The 20,000-nt window shown below is 42.9% G+C and overlaps 1 protein-coding gene across 1 annotated transcript in view; it reads left to right on the forward strand.

Moving 5' to 3' along the window:
* LOC137639120 (uncharacterized) overlaps positions 1–20,000 on the forward strand; it is a 66,354-nt gene that overhangs the window by 16,329 nt on the left and 30,025 nt on the right. The window contains exon 2 of the mRNA XM_068371434.1: positions 11,163–11,289. Within this exon, the coding sequence (XP_068227535.1) occupies positions 11,179–11,289 (111 nt within the window). The 5' untranslated portion in view covers positions 11,163–11,178. The remainder of the gene's footprint in view (positions 1–11,162; positions 11,290–20,000) is intronic.

Raw genomic sequence — 20,000 nt, forward strand, 5'->3', positions numbered from 1 at the left:
CTACAATTTCACTAACCCTGGCCCCGGACGCGAGTGCAAATTAGGAAAATAACTTTTTGTGTCAAATCCTTTAACGCACATTCTTCATTGCTCAACAGAGAAGCGAAATGAAGAACTTGTCTAAAGACCATGAAATGGGCTTTGGAGGTGCTGAAGGTCTGAGCCTAGCACAGGCTTTCGGGACTTTATTAAAGATCTCGTTACCTAGGTCGACCTGGAAGGCATATAGAATGGGTCTTGTCAAAGCAGACTTACACGCTGAAATCGTGTTCGCTGCCAACCCTTGACCATGGAGGTGGGGAAAAAAGATAAGCAGAAGTCTGTCAAGATCTCCTGCGGAATCTTCGCCTTGACAAAAGGCCACCCATTTTCTCCAAGATGACTCATATTGCCTTCTAGTAGATTTGCATTTATATTCCTCAAGGAAGTCTATAATGGCTTTCGAAATCCCGAAACGCTTTCTCACCGCTAGGGAGAGAAAATCATGAACTGCAGGGTCCGGGTTTTCTGTAATGAAGCGCAGACAGTTGACTTCTGGACTCGCTGGGTCAGAACTGGATCTGGTAGTGGTACAAACTTCAGCTACAGTTCCAATGCCAGGAGGAACCACACGCTGTTCGGCCACTTGTGGGCCACTATTGCCGCTACCCTTTGAAGGATCTCAGTTTGTTGAGGACCCTCAACAGAAGGTTGTGAGGAGGGAACAGATAAATCTTGGACCATCTGTTCCAGTCGAGGGACATCGCGTCCACTGCTTCCGCTAAGGGGTCCTCGTACGGGGCACGTACAGGGGCAACTTCTTGTTGTCTTTCGTCGCAAAGAGGTCTATCTGCAGTTCTGGGACTGATTCAGAATGAAGGAGAATGATCCTGCGTCTAAGGACCATTCCGACTCTATCGGTGTGAACCTGGATAGAGCGTCCGCTGTCACATTGCGGACTCCTTGAAGGTGAACTGCCGACAGGTACCACTTCTTCTTTTCCGCCAATCGGAAGACGGCCAACATCACCTGGTTGAGAGGTGGTGACCTCGATCCTTGTCGATTCAAGTATCTTACAACTACCTCGCTGTCTATTACCACTTTCTGTGGAACGAATGACGCGGGGAGACTTTCTTTAAGGTAAGGAGCACTGCCCTAGCTTCTAGAAAGTTTTATGAGAAAGGTCTTGAATAGCCTGGACCAAGTCCCCTGGACTTTTTTCCGATGAGAGTGACCTCCCCATCCCTCCTTTGAGGCGTCTGAGTGAATCGTCACCGACGGGGGAGGTGGCTGAAGAAGAACCTGACTTCTTTAGATGTCTGGCTTGGGACCAAGGCCTGAGAAGAGTACTTAGCCGAAGCGGCTGGTCTTCTCAGATCTCTTCACGCGTTTGATGCATAACTTCTCCAAACTCCGATTGCATCCTTTAGCTGTGCTCTTAGCACTGGGTCTGTCACCGAAGCAAACTGGAGAGAGCGCAGTACTCTCTCCTGCTCGTGTCTTGATATCCTTTCGGAATCTTGAAGTCTCTTGACAGAACCCGCTATCTCCTTCCTTTTCTTCGCTGGGGTGGAGAAACGGTGTGACAAAAGGTCCCAGTGGATCTTAGCCACTGGAACTTTTGAGATGGAGAAAGTCGAGACTTTTTCTGTTGATCTTGAAGCCTAGGTACTCTAGGAACTGGATCACTGACTGGAAGCTTGCAAGCATTCTGTCTCGGATGCTGCCCACACCAACCAGTCGTCCAGGTAGGCTACTACCTGAATTCCCTTTAGGCGAAATTGTTTGAGAGCTACGCTCGCAAGCTTCGTAAAAATCCTTGGGGCTATGTTTAGCCCGAATGGCATGGCTCCGAAGGCGTGTAGTCTTCGCTGTAGCCTGAACCCTAGGTAGGGGGAGAGTCGATGGCTAATTGGAATGTGCCAGTAGGCATCTGACAAGTCTATAGAGACGGAATATGCCCTCTTGGGCAGTAAGGTCCTTATGTGTTGCAGTGTTAGCATTTTGAATTTGCAATTCACTATGAACTTGTTAAGTGGCGACAAGTCCAGAATGACTCTGAGCTTTTCCGAGTCTTTCTTGGGAACACAAAACAGCCTCCCTTAGAAATTGATGGGCTTCACCCTTTTTCTCCAACCGTTCTTGAACGTACTCCTCCATAACGGGGGTGGAGTGTTGGAAAAAACCGAAGGTACGGGGGTGGAGTGCTGTACCAGCTCCCGCCCAATCCATTCTTGAGTAGGCTGTGGGCCCAGGGATCGAAGGTCCACCGATCCCGAAATTTCAGAAGTCTCCCTCCTACCGGTATCACCTCACTTGGACTGCCGTCCTGAGGTCTTGCCTTCCTGACCACGACCACCCCTGAATCCCCTTCCCCTTGAGGGGCGTCTAGACGAGCCTCTGGTTGCTCCTCTAGGCTTTGCTCGGAAGGAAGTAGACTGCCCTTCGAACGCTGGGGTGAATGCCGTGGACTGTGTCGACACGGCCTGGGGTACCCACTGAAAGGTGGTCGGGGTTTGTGCCACGATCTGGGGCACTGGGGGCAATGGCAATTGCAGTTGCTGTTGCTGTCTAAGAGGCTTGGCTGGCCGAGACGGTAGCCTAGTCCTCATAGTCTTCCTCTTTGGTTGAGGACCTTCATCCGGGGAAGACTTTCTTTTGATAGCCAGGTCCCACTTCTGGAGAAGGTTTCTATTCTCCAAGGTGGCTTTATCAAAAACTTCTTTGACCAAGTCGGTAGGGAAAAAGGTCTTTTCCCCAAATGTTGGAGGAGATTAGTTTCTTTAGCTCGTGCCTCACTGTAGCCGAGGTAAACACGAACTCCCTACAAGCTCTCCTTGCCTTGACGAAGCCATAAAGGTCCTTCGTCACTGTGGCCAGATGAGGCTTGGCCACTACCATGAACATTTCATGGACCTTGGGGTCACTTGCCATCGTCTCGAGAGTAGTCTGAAGAGACATTGAGGCAGTCAGTCTTTCTTTTGTATCGAGCTCACTTCGCAAAAGAAAGTCAGACAGCTTAGGGGGTTCCTTGCCGAACTGACGTCCGGCAATATCAGCCTCCAACTTTCCACTTAGAACGTAAGATGGACGTCCTTCCAATCTTTGTGGTCCATAGGCAGGGCCAGCGACAAGGGTTTACACTCCTCTAGGGAGGGGCAAGACTTGCCGGCCTCGATTGCTTTTAGTACAGCCAGAAACCCTTTCTGTAAAAAGGGGGAAGGCTCTAGTAGGCGAGGACACAAAGGAAGGGAGCTTCCTATTCAATGCAGCTACCTTTGAGTTAGAGAAGCCCCTCTCTTTCATCGAAGATGAAAGTAGAGCTTGAGCCTTAGCATGGTCATCACTATGACCTCCTTCGGCTCTGCCTCCTCCTTTGAAGCTGGTTCCTTCCTCAGCCGGACATAACAGTCCGGATATGGTGCCTTGCTGGGCCAGAATTCCACCCTCCAGGGGAACTGAGCCCAGCATATCCGAGATGACGATCTTTCCAGTCGTCATCGACATGTGCTCAGCATACCTCCATGGGTTAGCATCCGAGCACAAAGGAAGGTCTTTCACATTGAGCTTTTCTGGGGCCCATGTGATTCTGCAAGGAACTGCATTCGCAGTTCCATTGCAGCCGCCTTCTCCTGATTCTCCTTCTGCATTTGTTGGATCATTCCAATAATAGAAGAGAGGGCCTGTCCCAGCTCTACTGGGAGACCGGCCGATGTAGAGGGACTTGAACTTCATCCTGGGCTTCTGCAAGGAGGTCTTCCTCCTGACACCCGTCCACATCAGATATCCTGTCATTTAGCTGGATGTCTTGCATCGCGACCGCGACTTCAGCATCCACCTGGATCTGAACTTAGGGGATCTCCTCTTGAGGCTGGGGAATCACTGCCTCAGCTGATGCCTTAGGGAAAAGATACGCCCTCATCTTCTTACTTGGAAGATAAGGGCCAGAAGTGTACTTTTGGAAGCCCCTTACCCAGGTACGAAGCTTCTTCCTAGCTATTTAAATGTCTCATTAATCAGGTTAGTGCACACAGTACATACCTGAGGGTCCCAATACCGGAGATCATCCTTGGAGACAGCGTATGCTGCGTGTCTCCTACAAAACTCATGTCCGCAGAGGTTCTTGCTGCTGACATTGCAGAAAGCACTTCCCCACTTCGGAGTGTTCTTCTGTAAAGAGAAGAAATTTCCATGAGTATCAAGTGAACTATGTATCACTGGATATGCATAGTATAGCATAACAATTCATAAATGAAAGACACACACTTGTGTTTCCCTCACAACCCATTGTTGCAGCCTTCCAGATAATAAAATCAAAAAATGGTTTATCTCTACTAGAGTAACCAATGCAAGGTTTCCATAGGAAACAGGTGGAGCTCACACCTAGGCAATGATTTTAAAAATCCTGGATAATAGACGGGGAAGAACTCTGCTTCCTGTCTGAGGGCAACAACAAAGGGCTGTGTAAGAAAACACAATAGTGTTAGAAGATACAGTGCTGTACCTAAACTTTTACTATAGTTTTCTTCTTACTGTATATGCTATACAGAAGAATACTAGTACAGTATAGGAGGATGTGTGCCGGCCTGCCTTTGCCGGCCGGCACACACCACAATTAGCTTTAAAGTATACTACTTAACAGCTAGAGGGCGGCAGCCCTCTGGTTCAAATGCCTGTGCCGGCGGCAGCAGCTGCCGGCCAGCAACAGCCAGTGTTGGCCGGCAATGATTGCCGGCCAGCAACTACACAAGGTAGTACCCAGCTGCCGGCCACACTCTTGGTGACCGGCAGACAAGGACTGACATAAGCCGGCCGGCAAAGGTACAAGACCGATGCCAGCCGGCAGCAAAAGAACCAGAAGACTACCCCTGCCCGGCTGCCGGCCTCATAGGCCGGCAGCCGGCCTCATAGGCCGGCTGCCGGGACAGGTACAGCACTAGAAGAAAATAGAATGGATGCCGGGATAAGAGTGTACACAACCCCCCCCCAGCCCGGCAACCGAAAGAGTGCATATAAGGAAGGGGAGAAACTTAATTCAGGCTTCCTTGACCAATGCCGTCCGGCTCTGCCGGCAGGCATGGATGAGGGACCAAGAGAGGTCCGGGCAGCACTCGAAAACATAAGACCCTTGCCGTCCAGCGTCTCTGCCGGCCGGCAATGGGCTTAGTCAATCCAAATCCCAACCTATACTAGGTCCAGAAGTAGAATGACATATGGTACAGTAATACCCCTGCCGGCCAGCTCTGCCGGCCGGCAAGGTACAGTACAGTAATGGCTAGGCCATTACGGAGATAGAGGGGGAAGGGACAAGAGGGTCCTGCCAACCTTGCTTTAGTGACAGATCACCCGTAGCCAAGAACTCTGTCTTAGCCTAAGGGAGATCTAAGGGAAAGGGCCAGCGCAGTAGTATAATACCTGCCAGCTTCCAGAGCACCAAAGCAAGGAAGGCGTTGCAACTCCCAAGGGAAGATTTATCCTCCCCGAGAACAGCAACAGGACTTAGTCTGGTCGATCACACAAGAAGGAATCATAACTACAGAAACCTTCGACAGTGACCTAAGGGAGCTCAGCTCCCTTTGTAAGTGTTAGGTCAGCGAGGGAGACTCTGCCCCAAGCCAAACAACACGGACTCAGACTAAAAACTCTGTTGTTCTGACCCTCTTTGAACCAGACTCTGCTGGAACAGGAAGGTACAGTAACACCCTAGTATAGTTTTATCGAAAATAAATTCGGAAAAAACCACTTAGGGATAAGCCCAAGGCTTAAACAGAGGGAAAGGGATTGCATACCTTCTCCGAAGAAAAGAAAGCAACCGGGGAGTATGATAAAGTATACTAAGGCTCCATAAGCAATTAGCCTAGGCACCAAGAGAATCGATTACCTAATTCACCGAAACTCTCACGTATACAATCTTGGAAATATTCCACACAGTCTAACATGTATAAAATATAGCCTAAAGCTTCAATAAAATTTTAATTACACTCGGAAAAACCATAATCATGCATTAAGTACTAGGACCAAACGACTAGGCTACATGGCCTAGCGTAGGCCAGAATGGCGAATACTTCGCCAAATAATACTAAGCACGAAAGGAAATCCTATGTAAAGCTAAATAGCTAAATTTTATTAAGCAAAACAGCCATGAATGTCACTCTGAGTAACTAATTTATACCTAGCGAGTGACAGTGTCCAGGACACCTCTGGTAGGCTACGGCTCTTGTATCAAAGATTAATCCTATTAATCACTCAAAATTTTACCAAGAGCCTACATTTATACATAACAGACACTATACTCAACTTATCCGAGGTCAACGAAGACGAAGAAGCCATGAAAAGCTGAATAAATCCAAGATTTGCGAGAAAAACAGGAAAAAACACCGAGTTGTTAAGCTACGCAAAAAGGAATACAGATGGCGCCAGGATTGGCGCCAGGCACGCATACGAATCGGGGGATTGGGAAGCCTTGGGAGCGGCTCCCCCCTTTTTCTTTCCCGAATTCGTATCTCGTCAATCTCCCTCCTACGAGACGAATCTCTATTCAGGTAGTAGATTGCCATGTGACGTGTCTAGAATACGTCCTCTGATATGTCGCGATATCCCTTTCACGAGGGATACTCGCTCCAGGAGTTAGAATTCTGGTACCTTAAGGTAAATTCTCTGGGAATATCACCGTAGTTGTAATATACCCTAGGAAGCTACCCTATAGGAACTTCCATCAGGACGACATGGCTTGAGCCCAAAAATATATATATATATATAGAGAGAGAGAGAGAGAGAGAGAGAGAGAGAGAGAGAGAGAGAATAGAACTCTAAAAAAATGACCTAAGGATGTTTCGACCGTTGGTATAATGTAAAAGTGGTATTAGAGGTGAATCTTATTATGAATATATTTTTTGCTATTTTTTTCTGGTATCAAATTCAGATGCTGATGCCTGAAGTTCCCAATAATCTCTTTCTTTTACTCTACTCTAAAATCCATGAAAGCATTTTGATATTCTTTGGCGCTGTTCTTAACTTAGAAAGGTTGTAATAATGAATAAAGTGCTAACCAAAATTATAAACAATTATGCTTTTCCTTTATGAAACAATAACATCGTTAGTGATGTTCGTCTGTGGATATGCTAATTTCATATTCATTATTATTATAACTAGGAAATGTTCTCTAAGACATCAATAATATCTCTATGATAACTATTATTATTATTATTATTATCATTATTATTATTATTACTATCCAAGCTATAACCTTAGTTGGAACAGCAAGATGCTATAAGCCCAGGGGCTCCAACAGGGAAAAATAGCCCAGTGAGGAAAGGAAACAAGGAAATAAATATATGAATAGAACAAATTAACAATAAATCATTCTAAAATAAGTAACAACGTCAAAACAGACATGTCATATATAAACTATTAACAACATCAAAAACAAGTATGTCATAAATAGACTATAAAAAGACTCATGTCCGCCTGGTCAACAAAAAAGCATTTGCTCCAACTTTGAACTTTTGAAGTTCTACTGATTCAAACACCCGATTAGGAAGATCATTCCACAACTTGATCACAGCTGGAATAAAACTGCGTAGTATTGAGCCTCGTGATGGAGAAGGCCTGGCTATTAGAATTAACTGCCTGCCTAGTATTACGAACAGGATAGAATTGTCCAGGGAGATCTGAATGTAAAGGATGGTCAGAGTTATGAAAAATCTTATGCAACATGCATAATGAACTAATTGAACGACGGTGCCAGAGATTTATATCTAGATCAGGAATAAGAAATTTAATAGACCGTAAGTTTCTGTCCAACAAATTAAGATGAGAATCAGCAGCTGAACACCAGACAGGAGAACAATACTCAAAACAAGATAGAATGAAAGAATTAAAACACTTCTTCAGAATAGATTGATCACCGAAAATCTTGAAAGACTTTCTCAATAAGCCTATTTTTTGTGCATTTGAAGAAGACACAGACCTTATATGTTTCTCAAAAGTAAATTTACTGTCGAGAATCACACCTAAAATTTTGAAAGTCATACATATTTAAAGAAACATTATCAATACTGAGATCCGGATGTTGAGGAGCCACCGTCCTTGACCTACTTACAATCATACTTTAAGTTTTGTTAGGATTCAACTTCATACCCCATAATTTGCACCATGCACTAATTCCAGCTAAATCTCTATTAAGGGATTCACCAACCCTAGATCTACATTCAGGGGATGGAATTGATGCAAAGAGAGTAGCATCATCTGCATATGCAACAAGCTTGTTTTCTAGGCCAAACCACATGTTATGTGTATGTAGTATGAAAAGTAATGGGCCAAGAACACTACCCTGTGGAACACCGGATATCACATTCCTATAATCACTATGGTGCCCATCAACAGCAACTCTTTGAGATCTATTACTTAAAAAATCAATAATAATGCTAAGAAACGACCCACCCACTCCCAACTGTTTCTGTTTGAAAACAAGGGCCTCATGATTAACACGGTCAAAGGCAGCACTAAAATCAAGGCCAATCATACGAACTTCCCGACCACAATCAAGGGATTTTTGTACAGCATTGGAGATTGTAAGAAGGGCATCACATGCTCCAAGGCCTTTACGAAAACCAAATTGCAAACTAGGGAGTAGATGATTACCTTCAGCAAACCTATTAAGACGTTTTGCCAGAAGACGTTCAAAAACTTTAGATAATATGGGAGTTATGGAAATTGGGCGGTAATCAGTGGGACTTGAGCTACCACAAACAAATTTACATAGAGGAGTAACATTACCAATTCTCCAACTAGTGCTAAAAGCTCCTCTTCTTGGTAACTTGCGCAAAATAACAGATAACTTTGGAGCTAAGAAATCTGCTGTCTATAAAAAACAAAGGAAAAATACCATTTGGGTCTACACCTCCATAAGCATCAAGGTCCACCAACAGAGCTTTAATCTCACGAGATCGAAAAGCTAAACTAGTTAGTTTAGCCTCAAGAAAACAGGAATGAGGAAGTTCAAGTTTTTCATTACTCTGTTTACTGTCAAAAACATCAGCCAAAAGGGTTGCCTTTTCCTTTGGACAGTGAGTGACTGAGCCATCTGGTTTAAGTAAAGGAGGAACTGTTGCATCTACACCAAAGAGTGCAGATTTAAGGGTAGACCACCATTTATGTTCCTGAGTTGTACCAGAAAGTGTTTCTTTTATGGTTAAATTGTACTCAATTGGTTACTCTTCTTTCTGGTCCTCCCTTTCATTTCTCAAACCACCTTTAATTCCCTTTACCATGAATTAAAAGTTCACATTAATAACGTTTTTTCAGTTATGTAAAACCTATGTAGTCTAATTTAGCGTCAACTGTCATTCACCAGCCATCCAAAGACTCTCCTGCAAGGATTTGCGTAGCAAACATTTCTAATGATTTTAACAGAATAACGGCCCTCGATTCTATTCCCTCCTACTTCATGCTATTGTGTAGAAATTTCCTTTTCTCGGAGCTTTAATGTACAATCAACCTTATATACTTTAACACATTATGAAATTTCACTAACACACCCAAAATATAGTATTTAGTGCATAGGGTGAAAGGCAAAATGCTATACCTTAATAGGAAAATAGAGACAAATTGTGAAAAGGGCTCTTATGAGTAGTACAACAAACTGAAAAGAGAATCGGCAAAGGAAACGGAAGATAAATACACCCATTTCAATCCAGTATGGTGGACAGTGAAGTCGGTGCACCTCATGCCGTGCACCGTAGGCATTACTTTTTTTTTATCTTTTATTAAGTGTAGGAATTACTTCGTGGCATTTGTAGCATCCCATCAGTCATTACCTTCACCCACTTTTCAGCCACATGCTTTAACTCCGTTCCTTGTTCCTTTCTTCCTTCTTGTTGTTCACCCTCTTTAATCTTTTGCTACACACTCCAACTGAGAGGGTTCCTCTACTTTGAGTGGCCTTCCCAATCCCAGCGCTAGACCAAAATGGCCCAAATTAATCAAGAGAAACGGGAACTTCAAGATCTACTAAGTTCCCTGGTTGTCTCCAAGAGTCCAAATACTAAATCAGAATTATATCCTTTTGGTAGTATTAATAAATACTAATGAAAATATAACGGATAAAGAATAAGTTTTCTTCATTGATCCTATTACCTTAACTGGTAACATTTTCTGGTAGAAAAGTTATTAAATATCATACCATATACTAAAATGATTACTGAATAGAATAATAAAATTATGTTGAATCAGAAATAAACATAGCCAAGAGGGAATGATTAATTAGAAGGGTTTAACTTTATTTTGATTCAATATAGATTTTTACTATAGCACAATTCCCAGTCTTTCTTAGCACATGACAATCATTTGGATTATGTTCCGCTATAGGTTTCAAGAATCCCCTTCATGTGAGGGATTGTCTTGCTGCACCACACTAATATCAACATGTTTTAACAGTTACATCATGTTGTCTTTATTATATTAGAAATTCGTGAAGATTTTTCTTAATCACAAACACATACAACATTCAAATTACATTAGAGCCAATTATTAGCATAGATGTTGTTACTCATTCAGGAATGCATGACTGTTTCGAAGAACCGAGGTTTAACAAAAGATTTGCAAAACGTTGATAGTGCAGACATTGTTTTCATCACAACCCCTTCAGCTGAGCACAGACAGTAGAATTATAGTCAATTCTTTTCAGCGTGGCAGATTTGCACCGGCTCGCAGGGGTGCCCTTTTAGCTCGGAAAAGTTTCCTGCTCGCTGATTGGTTGTACAACATAATTCTAACCAATCAGAGAGCAGGAAGCTTTTCGGGGCTAAAAGAGCTCCGCTGCGAGTCGGTGTAAATGCGCCTCATTAAAAAAAAAATTAGTATAGTTGGCCTCACAAGAGATAGAAATACGGCGGATTAATATCACCAAGTTGCGCTAATCAGAAAAGTTGTCTAAGCTCTCTAAGGCTTTTGTTCTGTAGTGGATTAAAAACGGCTGTATTTGTTGTTATATATATATATATATATATATATATATATATATATATATATATATATACATACATACATACATATATATATATATATATATATATATATATATATATATATATATATATATATATTAGTACCAATTGAATTTATCATTATTTAGATGTAAAAGTGTTTTCTACATTATTATTAGTTTTTCTTCTCACATTTAGCTGTACCTGATCAATAATGTCATCGAGTAATGACCAAGCCACCAACGGCCTATCACCCGGCTTGGCGCAGCTTTGCACCGATTATTGGAATTGGAGAATGAAGGACTCGCCAGAGTTTGCAACAGCGGTAAGCAGTTAATTTTCTCGTGAGTTTGGCTGTGTTTGTGTGTCACATATGAATAATACTACTTTTTATAGTGACCCCAACATCGTATCTCTAAAACGACATTCGCAGACTTTGACTGGTAGGCAGTTGAATTATTGAACGTTCTCTCTCTCTCTCTCTCTCTCTCTCTCTCTCTCTCTCTCTCTCTCTCTCTCTCTCTCTCTCTCTCTCTCTCTCTCTCTCTCAATGAAATATATGATAATCGAGTGGATGCATAAAAGGTTAATTTAACCTCATTTGAATTCTTTTTTTCCAAAATTCAATAAGCGTCGTCGTCGTAGTGTATTACAGCCAACTCTTCTTGTTGGCACGGGCCTTTCCCTTGGTCGGTCCGTAGGTAACCTGTAAATTGTAAGGTAGGTAGATCATTTATAGGGAAATTTGAAATGTTTCCAGTGGTAGAGATTGTTGTGAATAGGGTAAGGATGATGGTGGTAGTGAGAGAGGGCCATCATGTCACGGATAGTGGTAGATAGAAAAATGGGGTGTAAGGCCTTTGCATAATAGGGAAAGGTAGCAGGTGGGGTTGTCCAACCCTTTACTCCCAAGGGAGTAAAGGAAGTTTTTAGTAGTAGAGTTAGCTCAGAAAATACAGAAGATGATGTGAATGGAGCCTTACTGTGAGGGGATGAGATGGTTAGATGAATATTTTGAGGTCATTACCTTGGCGAAGGTAGTCTTAAAAGCAATTGTTTGTCTCTCTATGTTTTTAACAACTGCTTTTCCCAGTGTGGCCGTGGCCTGCCAGGCCTGTCGTGAGTTGGTGTCTACCTATAGATCACCTCTCAGCTGTGTTGTTTCCCTACACTCTAGTAGGTAGGGCAGGAGGGCCTGTTGTGGGGTGACATCACAGTGATCACACGGTCTTTGAATGTTTTCTAGGACTTCCCAGTTAGCCTTGTATCCCAGTCTGAGCCTGTGTATACAAACAGCCTGCTCTCTTGGGGTGTATATGTCTATGGGTGGAGGCTCTAGTTCCGTAGCCCATTTGTACCATGTGGCAGAGGGAGAGCCATTCCCTATCCACTTGTGTAGTTCCTTGATTAGATTGTCTTTGAGACGTGACTTTACTTTGTTTTTAATCTGTTGTAGTGTAGGCTGTATGTGCACCTGTACACTTTGTATGTGTCTGGTGCTTTTGGCTAGTTCATCAGCCTTCTCATTTCCTGGCATCCCGATGTGACTTGGGATCCCGTTTAGAGTTATTTGTCTATTTCTTTCATTGTGCTGATACAAAAGTGATTTGATATCAGCTAGCAGGGCCTTGTTTTCTTTATTTTGTTTCCTATTGCAAGGCTTGCATTGAGGATCTTGAATCAGTATGTATGACTACTGGTCCTTCCTTATTTTCAGTAGAGTATTATAGTGCTTATTTTATTGCAACAAGCTCTGTCTGCATGGTGGAGACATTGTTGGATGTCCTCCAGCAGGCTGTGAAGTTGTTGAAGAAAACTTCAGCTCCTGCTGTTTGGGTTCCAGGTTCTGCAGTACTGACAGTATAGTAGATCTGTGCCCCTATTGTTTCTGCTAAGCGGATTGCTGCCTGAGCTGCATTTCTAAGTTCCTCCATTGTGCAATCTTCCTTTGCTCTTGGAAGCTTAGTGTATCTGTAGGTTGCTACTTGTTTCTTCCAAGGTGGAATGTGCAGTGCATCCTGCGCTGAGTCTGGACTTTGCTGCATGATATCTTCAGTTAGGCCCAGGCTCTTTATGTTATGGCTATGGTCTTTGCCATAGGAGCTTGGGGTTTGTACCTCAGGGTGCTTTGATAGTTCCTCTCTCACCCTCTTTTTGGTTATAGAGTCTCTGTCTGAGAGGAACATATTTGCAACTGTGGATGCATTTCTTAGTGCAACCCTGTCTTCAAGGGATGGTAGTTCAGTTTCCATCCTTAGGTTGCACAGTCTTGTCCATATTTGGGCTCCTAGCATGAGCCTCATGGTATTGTTTTGAATTACCTCTATTGAGGCTTTTTGAGTATCTGTTAAGTTTGTTAGGGTTGGAGCGGCATATTCCACTAGCGCTCTGGAGCGGGCTAGATAGTATTTCTTTTGAACATGCTTATTTGCTCCGACATTGAGTTTAGTCATGTAACTCATGGCTGCCAGTCTAGCATTTGCTTTTTCTTTGAGATATTTGACTTCCTCTTTGAAGGTGAGTTGATTATCTATTACAACTCCCAGGTATGTGTAACTGTCCACCCACACTAGGGCCTCCATTCCTATTGTGAGTGGGTGCAGGGGGTTTGGGGTTTCGATAGCCATAGCCTTGTTTTTGCCAATGTTTATTTTCAGTCCCAGCTCATTGGACCTGTGACTGATGGTATTAAGTGCTCTTTGCATTCTGACCATTCTGATTGGTCCTCGAGCAATTACACATACATCATCCACATAGATGAATATGTCTACTGCTTCAGGGAGTTGGAGTGAGGCTATATTCTCCATGAGGATGTTGAATAGGAGGGGGTTGAGAATCCCTCCTTGTGGTGTGTCATTTTCCAATTCGTGAAAGGTTGAAGTCACTCCTTGGAATTTGACTCTAGCTTGTCTTCCTAGCACATAGTTTTTAGTCCATGTTAATAGGTGACCTTTAACTCCTTTCCTGGCCACTAATTGTAGCATTGCTGCTGGGCTTGCAAGCTCAAAAGCTTTTTCAAAGTCTATGAAGACTATTGTTGCTTTCTTTTGATTTATGCAGCTTAAAACGTCTGTGATGCATTCAGAAGTTTCAATTCCCTCTTGATATGCATATAGCTGCTTGTGTAGGGGGCTAATTTTGTATTTCATTCTGTTCAGGACCATTTTTTCTCCTGTCTTTTCCACACAGGAAACTAAGGCTATTGGTCTGGGATTTTCTGGATCCTTTGGCTTTGGGATTGGCTGTGTATCTTGTTGCCTCCAGGCATGAGGCCTTGTGTGCTCAAGGTGTGTTCTGTTTATCAACCTCAGGAATGCGGTTTCTCCTGCTGGACCCATGTGTAGGTGATCCTGTCTGCTCCTGGCGCAGTGTTTTTTCCTGTCTTGTGTACTGCTCTCAGTTCCTCAACTGTGTATGGGGTGTCTGTGTCATCCTGTAGCAGGCAGGCTGTGTTGATCTCTTCCCACCTGGCTGGCGCCAGTTGCTCTTGCAACATTCTGGTTTCAGGGGAGAGATTATCTGATAATGTTCTATTTGCAAAGACTGTTGCAATTCTTTCTGCCTCCTCTTGTGGGTGTGGGTGTACTGTAATTGGCATGTTCTTTTTTCCGGCTACTCTGTTTAGCCATTTCCATAGCTCTGTGAATGTTGTGTACTGTGATAAGTTTGAACACTATTCCATCCATTTTTCTATTCTTATTTCATGGATTCTTTGTTGTGTTTCATTTTTAACTGTTTGTAGTAGTTCTCTGTTTTCTACTGTGGATCTTTTTCTGTATATTTTTGTGACCATATCTAGTCTTGATTTTAGTCTCCTGACTTGTGGGCAGTAGTACCGGGAGTCCTTGTATGCGTGGTTACCTCTTGCTGACTTTAGGGGCATTGCTTTGTTAGCTGCATTGTGAAATGCATCAACTAGGTCTTTCTCTAGTTAATCTATGTCCTCTGGAGGATTATATCTTACTGCCCATTCCTCTATGGCTAGTTGACAGCAGCCCCAGTCTGCTAGGTCTTGATTCCATCTTGGTGGAGGTGGCGGAATTGGAGGTAATTGTTGTATCTCCAATTCTGTTACTGTGGCAAAGTGGTCACCAATCAGGGTTGAGTGCACTCGCCATCTGGTTAGAAGTCTTATTGCGGTTGTAGCAAAGGTTGCCCTGTGTTTAGAAGGGCGACTCCTTCAGATTCTTCCAGGGCGAAGGCTATGTGTTCCCCTGAAGGGTTTGTTATTGAGGGGGATAATAATATAGGATGATGTGCATTAAAATCCCCACACATAAGAGTTGGAGTTCTTTCTGCATGAACAAAGAGTTGTGTCAGTTGCAGCACTCCTGTGTCTTCCCTGTTTATCTTTCTGTATATGTTGTATATGTCTACTTTTTATTTCAGCAATGTTAATGTTACTGCCAGTGTCCCTACATTGGTACCGCAAGGAATTGGGTTGTGTAACCTTGTTGTTGGTATAGTTGTTTTGACTAGTGTAGCTAAGCCTTTGTCTGTGCCTGTGTGTGTAGGCACTGTAACCTGCAATTCTGAGTTTTTTTCCTGTTGTTAGACAAGTTTCTTGTAACAGGATTACATCTATATCCTCTGTTTTGCATACTGCAATCAAGGAGGACATTTTCGGTCTTACTCCAGCCGAGTTTCAGTTAAGGACTCTTATTCCTGTGTGTAAGTTGAACTGGATTGTCTGGAGTCCCTAGTGGCAAAGGCAATTGCCTTGACCTCAGAGGATGAGGTGGATGAGGTGGATGAGGTGAGAGTGGATGAAGTGATGGTGGATGGGGTGAGTGGGATGATAGGGGTGGGGTCTGGTGTGGCGGACGTGGAAGGTACGGATGATTGAGGGGATGGAGTGGGAGGTGTGGAGTTTGTGGTATGAGAGATGATCTCCTGGACAGCATGAGAGGGGGGGGGGAGGCCTTGTGTTTGGAAATGAAACCCATAAGGACTTGTTCAATGCTGGCTGCTATGGCTTCAGCATTGATTTTGCCAGCCACAGCCTGTGTGACTAGGTCAGTCAGTTTTTCTCTTAGGACTGTGGTTTTAATGAAGATGGTTCTGAGCCTTGGTTTTGGGGCCTGAGATGTTGAAGTTGGGGCTCTAGAGGAGGACCTAGCTCTAGAGTTTTTCTTAAGTTCCTCTTGAGAATAAAACCTCCTTCTTGGTAGAGGTTTGGTAGCCATCCTTCCTCTCAGCTCTTCTCTTTTCTCCTTGAGAAGGGCAGCAATTACCCTTTCTACCTTTCAGGGCATCCCCAAGCCATTGCAGTGTAGCCCTTTTTGCAATTTGGGCATTTAGGTGTTGTAGGGATACCTGCCGCCTTCTTATCTATGCAATCATGGGTAGGGTGCCTTTGGCTGCACACCGCACAAGTTGGGACTTTGACTTGACACTGGTCCTTGTGGTGGCCAATTTTTGACAGTTATAGCATCTTAGGGGATCTGGGTAATACTTCTTAACCCAGAAACTTCCAAAGATTCCCAGATCAACTTTATTGGGGTGAGGTCCCTTAAAACTCACAAGGATGGCTTTGGTTAGGTAGCCAGCCTTGTTGGTCATTCGTTCTGCCGCAGTTATATTGGGCAGTTTTGTAAGAGGGCTTTCCAACATGTCAGTGGGGTAGCCCACTACAACAGCCTTCTTGATTTTATCTTCCTCTCTGAGCTCCTGCAGTTTAATATCTGAGGTGCATCTCAGGGCAATCTGGGCTCTTGCATCCCTGGTGGAGATGGTTCACTGCTCTTGCCTGTTTGGTTTTGCAACTATTTTCAATTTTCTGTGCTTTTGCTCAAAGGCTGCAATAGCCTTGAAAGCTTCAGAGGAGTTGCCAGCTAAAACTCTGAAGAAGTATGTTTTGTTACCTCCAGTTGAGTTTGGGTTTCCTTCAGTGTTTTGAGGTCTGCTTTCAGCAGGGGCAGGGGCAGAGTTTCTCTTAGCCAGCTTCTTTTTCCTGGTCACTTGGGTTCATTCTTGTGACTGTGTGTATTGTTCCAGGTCTTCTTGGGCCCTTTTTCTGTTCGGTTGGTCGCAAGCCATATCCTGTATTTCTTCCATGATCAGTTCCTTTCCAAGTCCATAGATGGGGGGGGGGGGGGGGGAAGACAGACAGTGTGTCTGGTCGGGTTGTCCAACCCTTTAAGCCCTAAGGCCCCAGACAAAGTTATAGTATGAGTTAGAAAGATGAAAGGTACTGAATCTGAAACAGAACGGTTAATTGGGGGAGGCCTATCTAGCCTATTAGTAGAGCAGTACAGAAACTTTCTCTGTTCATCTAAATACTAACGTGCACAAATAGCAGCTGGGGAGCCTCCTTACTACTTTCCAAGCACTAAGACGGCCCAGCAGTCTACTCCTGCAGGTAGGGAGGTTTGGGTAAAATAAAACAAAATACACTCCTATTACTTTATTGAAACTATGTTTTTTTTTTTCCTGGCTTATCTACGTCAGGTTAGCAAGATCCTATCATCTAGCACCTATCCCTATCCTTAGCTTATAGGTGCCAAGCCTAGCAGCCCTATGCCACTTGCCACAGGCGGCGAGAGTGGAAAGTTTTTGACCCTGAGTCTGCTTCAACCAGAGTTTTAAGACCACAATGGCTACTGGATTTTCCACAGGAGGATCTATTAGTAAGTGAGAAAGGTTAGAATAGTATGAGACAAAAGCCTAGCAAGTCAATGATGTCTTCTTATAAAAGGGGGGCTAAAGGTCAGCCAAATTTGAGTGCAAGGCCCTTTACAGTGACGCTGAAAGGCACCCTACAGCAGCCTACACAGTAGGGGTAGCACAAGGCAGCCCCTACAGGCAGGTATCCTGGCGAAAACGGCAGCGGCAGGGGCAATCTCTGCAAGGCAGCTGAAAATTTCAGCCGAGAATCTTAGCCGAAAATATCAGCTACGTGGAAAGGCAGCAAACAGCAGCAGTTAAAATCCCAGGGGAGGCAGCAGGGAGTCAGCAGTCGAGGCAGCTTAGGAGCAGCAGCAGCAGCGGCAGGCAGAAGGTCCTCTCTCAGTGGGAGCATAATATCTATCCACACTTTAAGAATTGCAGTCTTGCCTTGGCTGAAAATTCAGGGACTATCAACCCTTGTGGATAGAAAAAAATATTTTAAAAATGAATATATTGATTAGGGCTTTAGTTCGTCGAGCATTCAATGAAATGTTATTTTTATTTTATCAGAAGGGCAATTATATAACCATTTAGAATCAGTTTCTAAGAGGGTTATTATTTCACACTACATAGAATATTTTAAGGACCATTGCTAAATAAAATGGATGCTAGTTTTATTACGTCATAAGGTGTTATGGAATAAACTAATAAAATTTCAATATCTCATGATTATACACAGAGAAATCAATAGCTCACGTCAAGGAATATCCCGAGAGAGGTTAATGGAATAACATCGTCTGAAAATGTTTCCATTTATTAGAATTTCTTAAAATTTCCTGCAGAAAACACTAATATAACATTTGAATCATTTCTAAACATCCAGTTTCAATTAATTCTAACTTAAATGAATCCAACTCTCAGATATATGCAAAACTAAAGACCCGTATTAAACTAGTTATAATATACAATAATCTTATGTGAATCAAAGGATGGTCCCATAAGTTATGCATCTCAGATGATTTGCATTATTTTTTTTTTATTAGATGAATATGACTTGTGACTCATGCACTTGGATGGGGAAAGAAACTGGTTCAGAAAATTTATTTCCTGTGTGCCGACATGGAATGAACGTTCATCAAATAATAATAACTATGTAGTATATTTCCAATGAGAAAACTATCAATTCAATACATGGTAATTTAAGTGGGTATGGACAATATTCATAAGGAAACCTACTATTGCCTAAAGTAAACATCATTACCATACTATGAAAGGGTGGTAGGAATGAGCGGATATGATGTCAGAAGCTCAAAATCCCAAGGCATGGATCTGGCAAAAAGAAGTTCTACCAGATCTTGCTTACTTCCAGGGTCTCTATTCGTTCACCAGCAAAGACTGGTGGACAAAGTTGAAAACCTATGTCTACACAGGCACTCGACTCGGTCAAACTTTGGGGCTCAAAAGTTAGTTAGTGGTACCAATCCAATGCAAGCAGATATCACATCATTGCCATGATAAGCAGCATAAAGAAAATAAAGAAAACAATAATGAAGCATTATAATTACTACACTTTTCAAGAAAACGGAAGGTGACCCCACGTAACGACAAATCAAAAATTGGGAAGATTACAACAGTTTTAAAGATCTATAACTATGGAGAGTTCATTTAAGTGGAATAATGCTAAAAACTAGCAGCACGAAGTTATACAGCAAATATGTTACTTCTGAAATCATGTGCCTGTCAGTGTCTTCGTTCCTTGCCAGAACTACGGTCAATCAAACACAGCAGTGAGGTTCTCGTTAATGAGATCTTCAGTGCTCCTTGCTCTCCTCATCATGTCCTGGTAACAATTTTTATTTGTCAGGAACTGCCCGGTCGTGTGGACACACCCTTTGGGGAAAACTGTGTTCCAAATGAATTTGTCCCTCTAGTCCAGCTGCATAACAAAATGATTGCTAGTTTTTCATAAATGGACCAAACTTGGTACACATGTTAACTGATATATTCTGAACAATTCTGGATATTGAGCCACTCAAGATTATGCCTTGGTCAGCGTTGGTGGCCATTTTCCAAAATGGCTACCATTCTTCTTCAACAACATAGGATATCTGTCATTGTTATTCTTGTTGTAGATTTCTTAAAGATGATAAATACTCCACAAGATGTGCACTTAGAATTGTATGGGATAATGTACTTTTGGCACAGAATAGGTGAAAGGTTCAAAATGATAATGTTGTAGTAGTATATGTGGTGAAGAATTTAGTAAATATGGTGCTTTCCTTGTAGAATATGGAGAGATCATCGTCATATATTTTTCTTATCATATGTAATATTTCAAACACAATTTAGGGAAAAAGAGCTCAGTATTTAAAATGTCCATTTTACTGTACTATTTAATTGGTTGTCCTTGAATCACTTAAATGCCCT

This window comes from Palaemon carinicauda, chromosome 4 (assembly GCF_036898095.1).
Source record: "Palaemon carinicauda isolate YSFRI2023 chromosome 4, ASM3689809v2, whole genome shotgun sequence".
Lineage (NCBI taxonomy): Eukaryota > Metazoa > Arthropoda > Malacostraca > Decapoda > Palaemonidae > Palaemon > Palaemon carinicauda.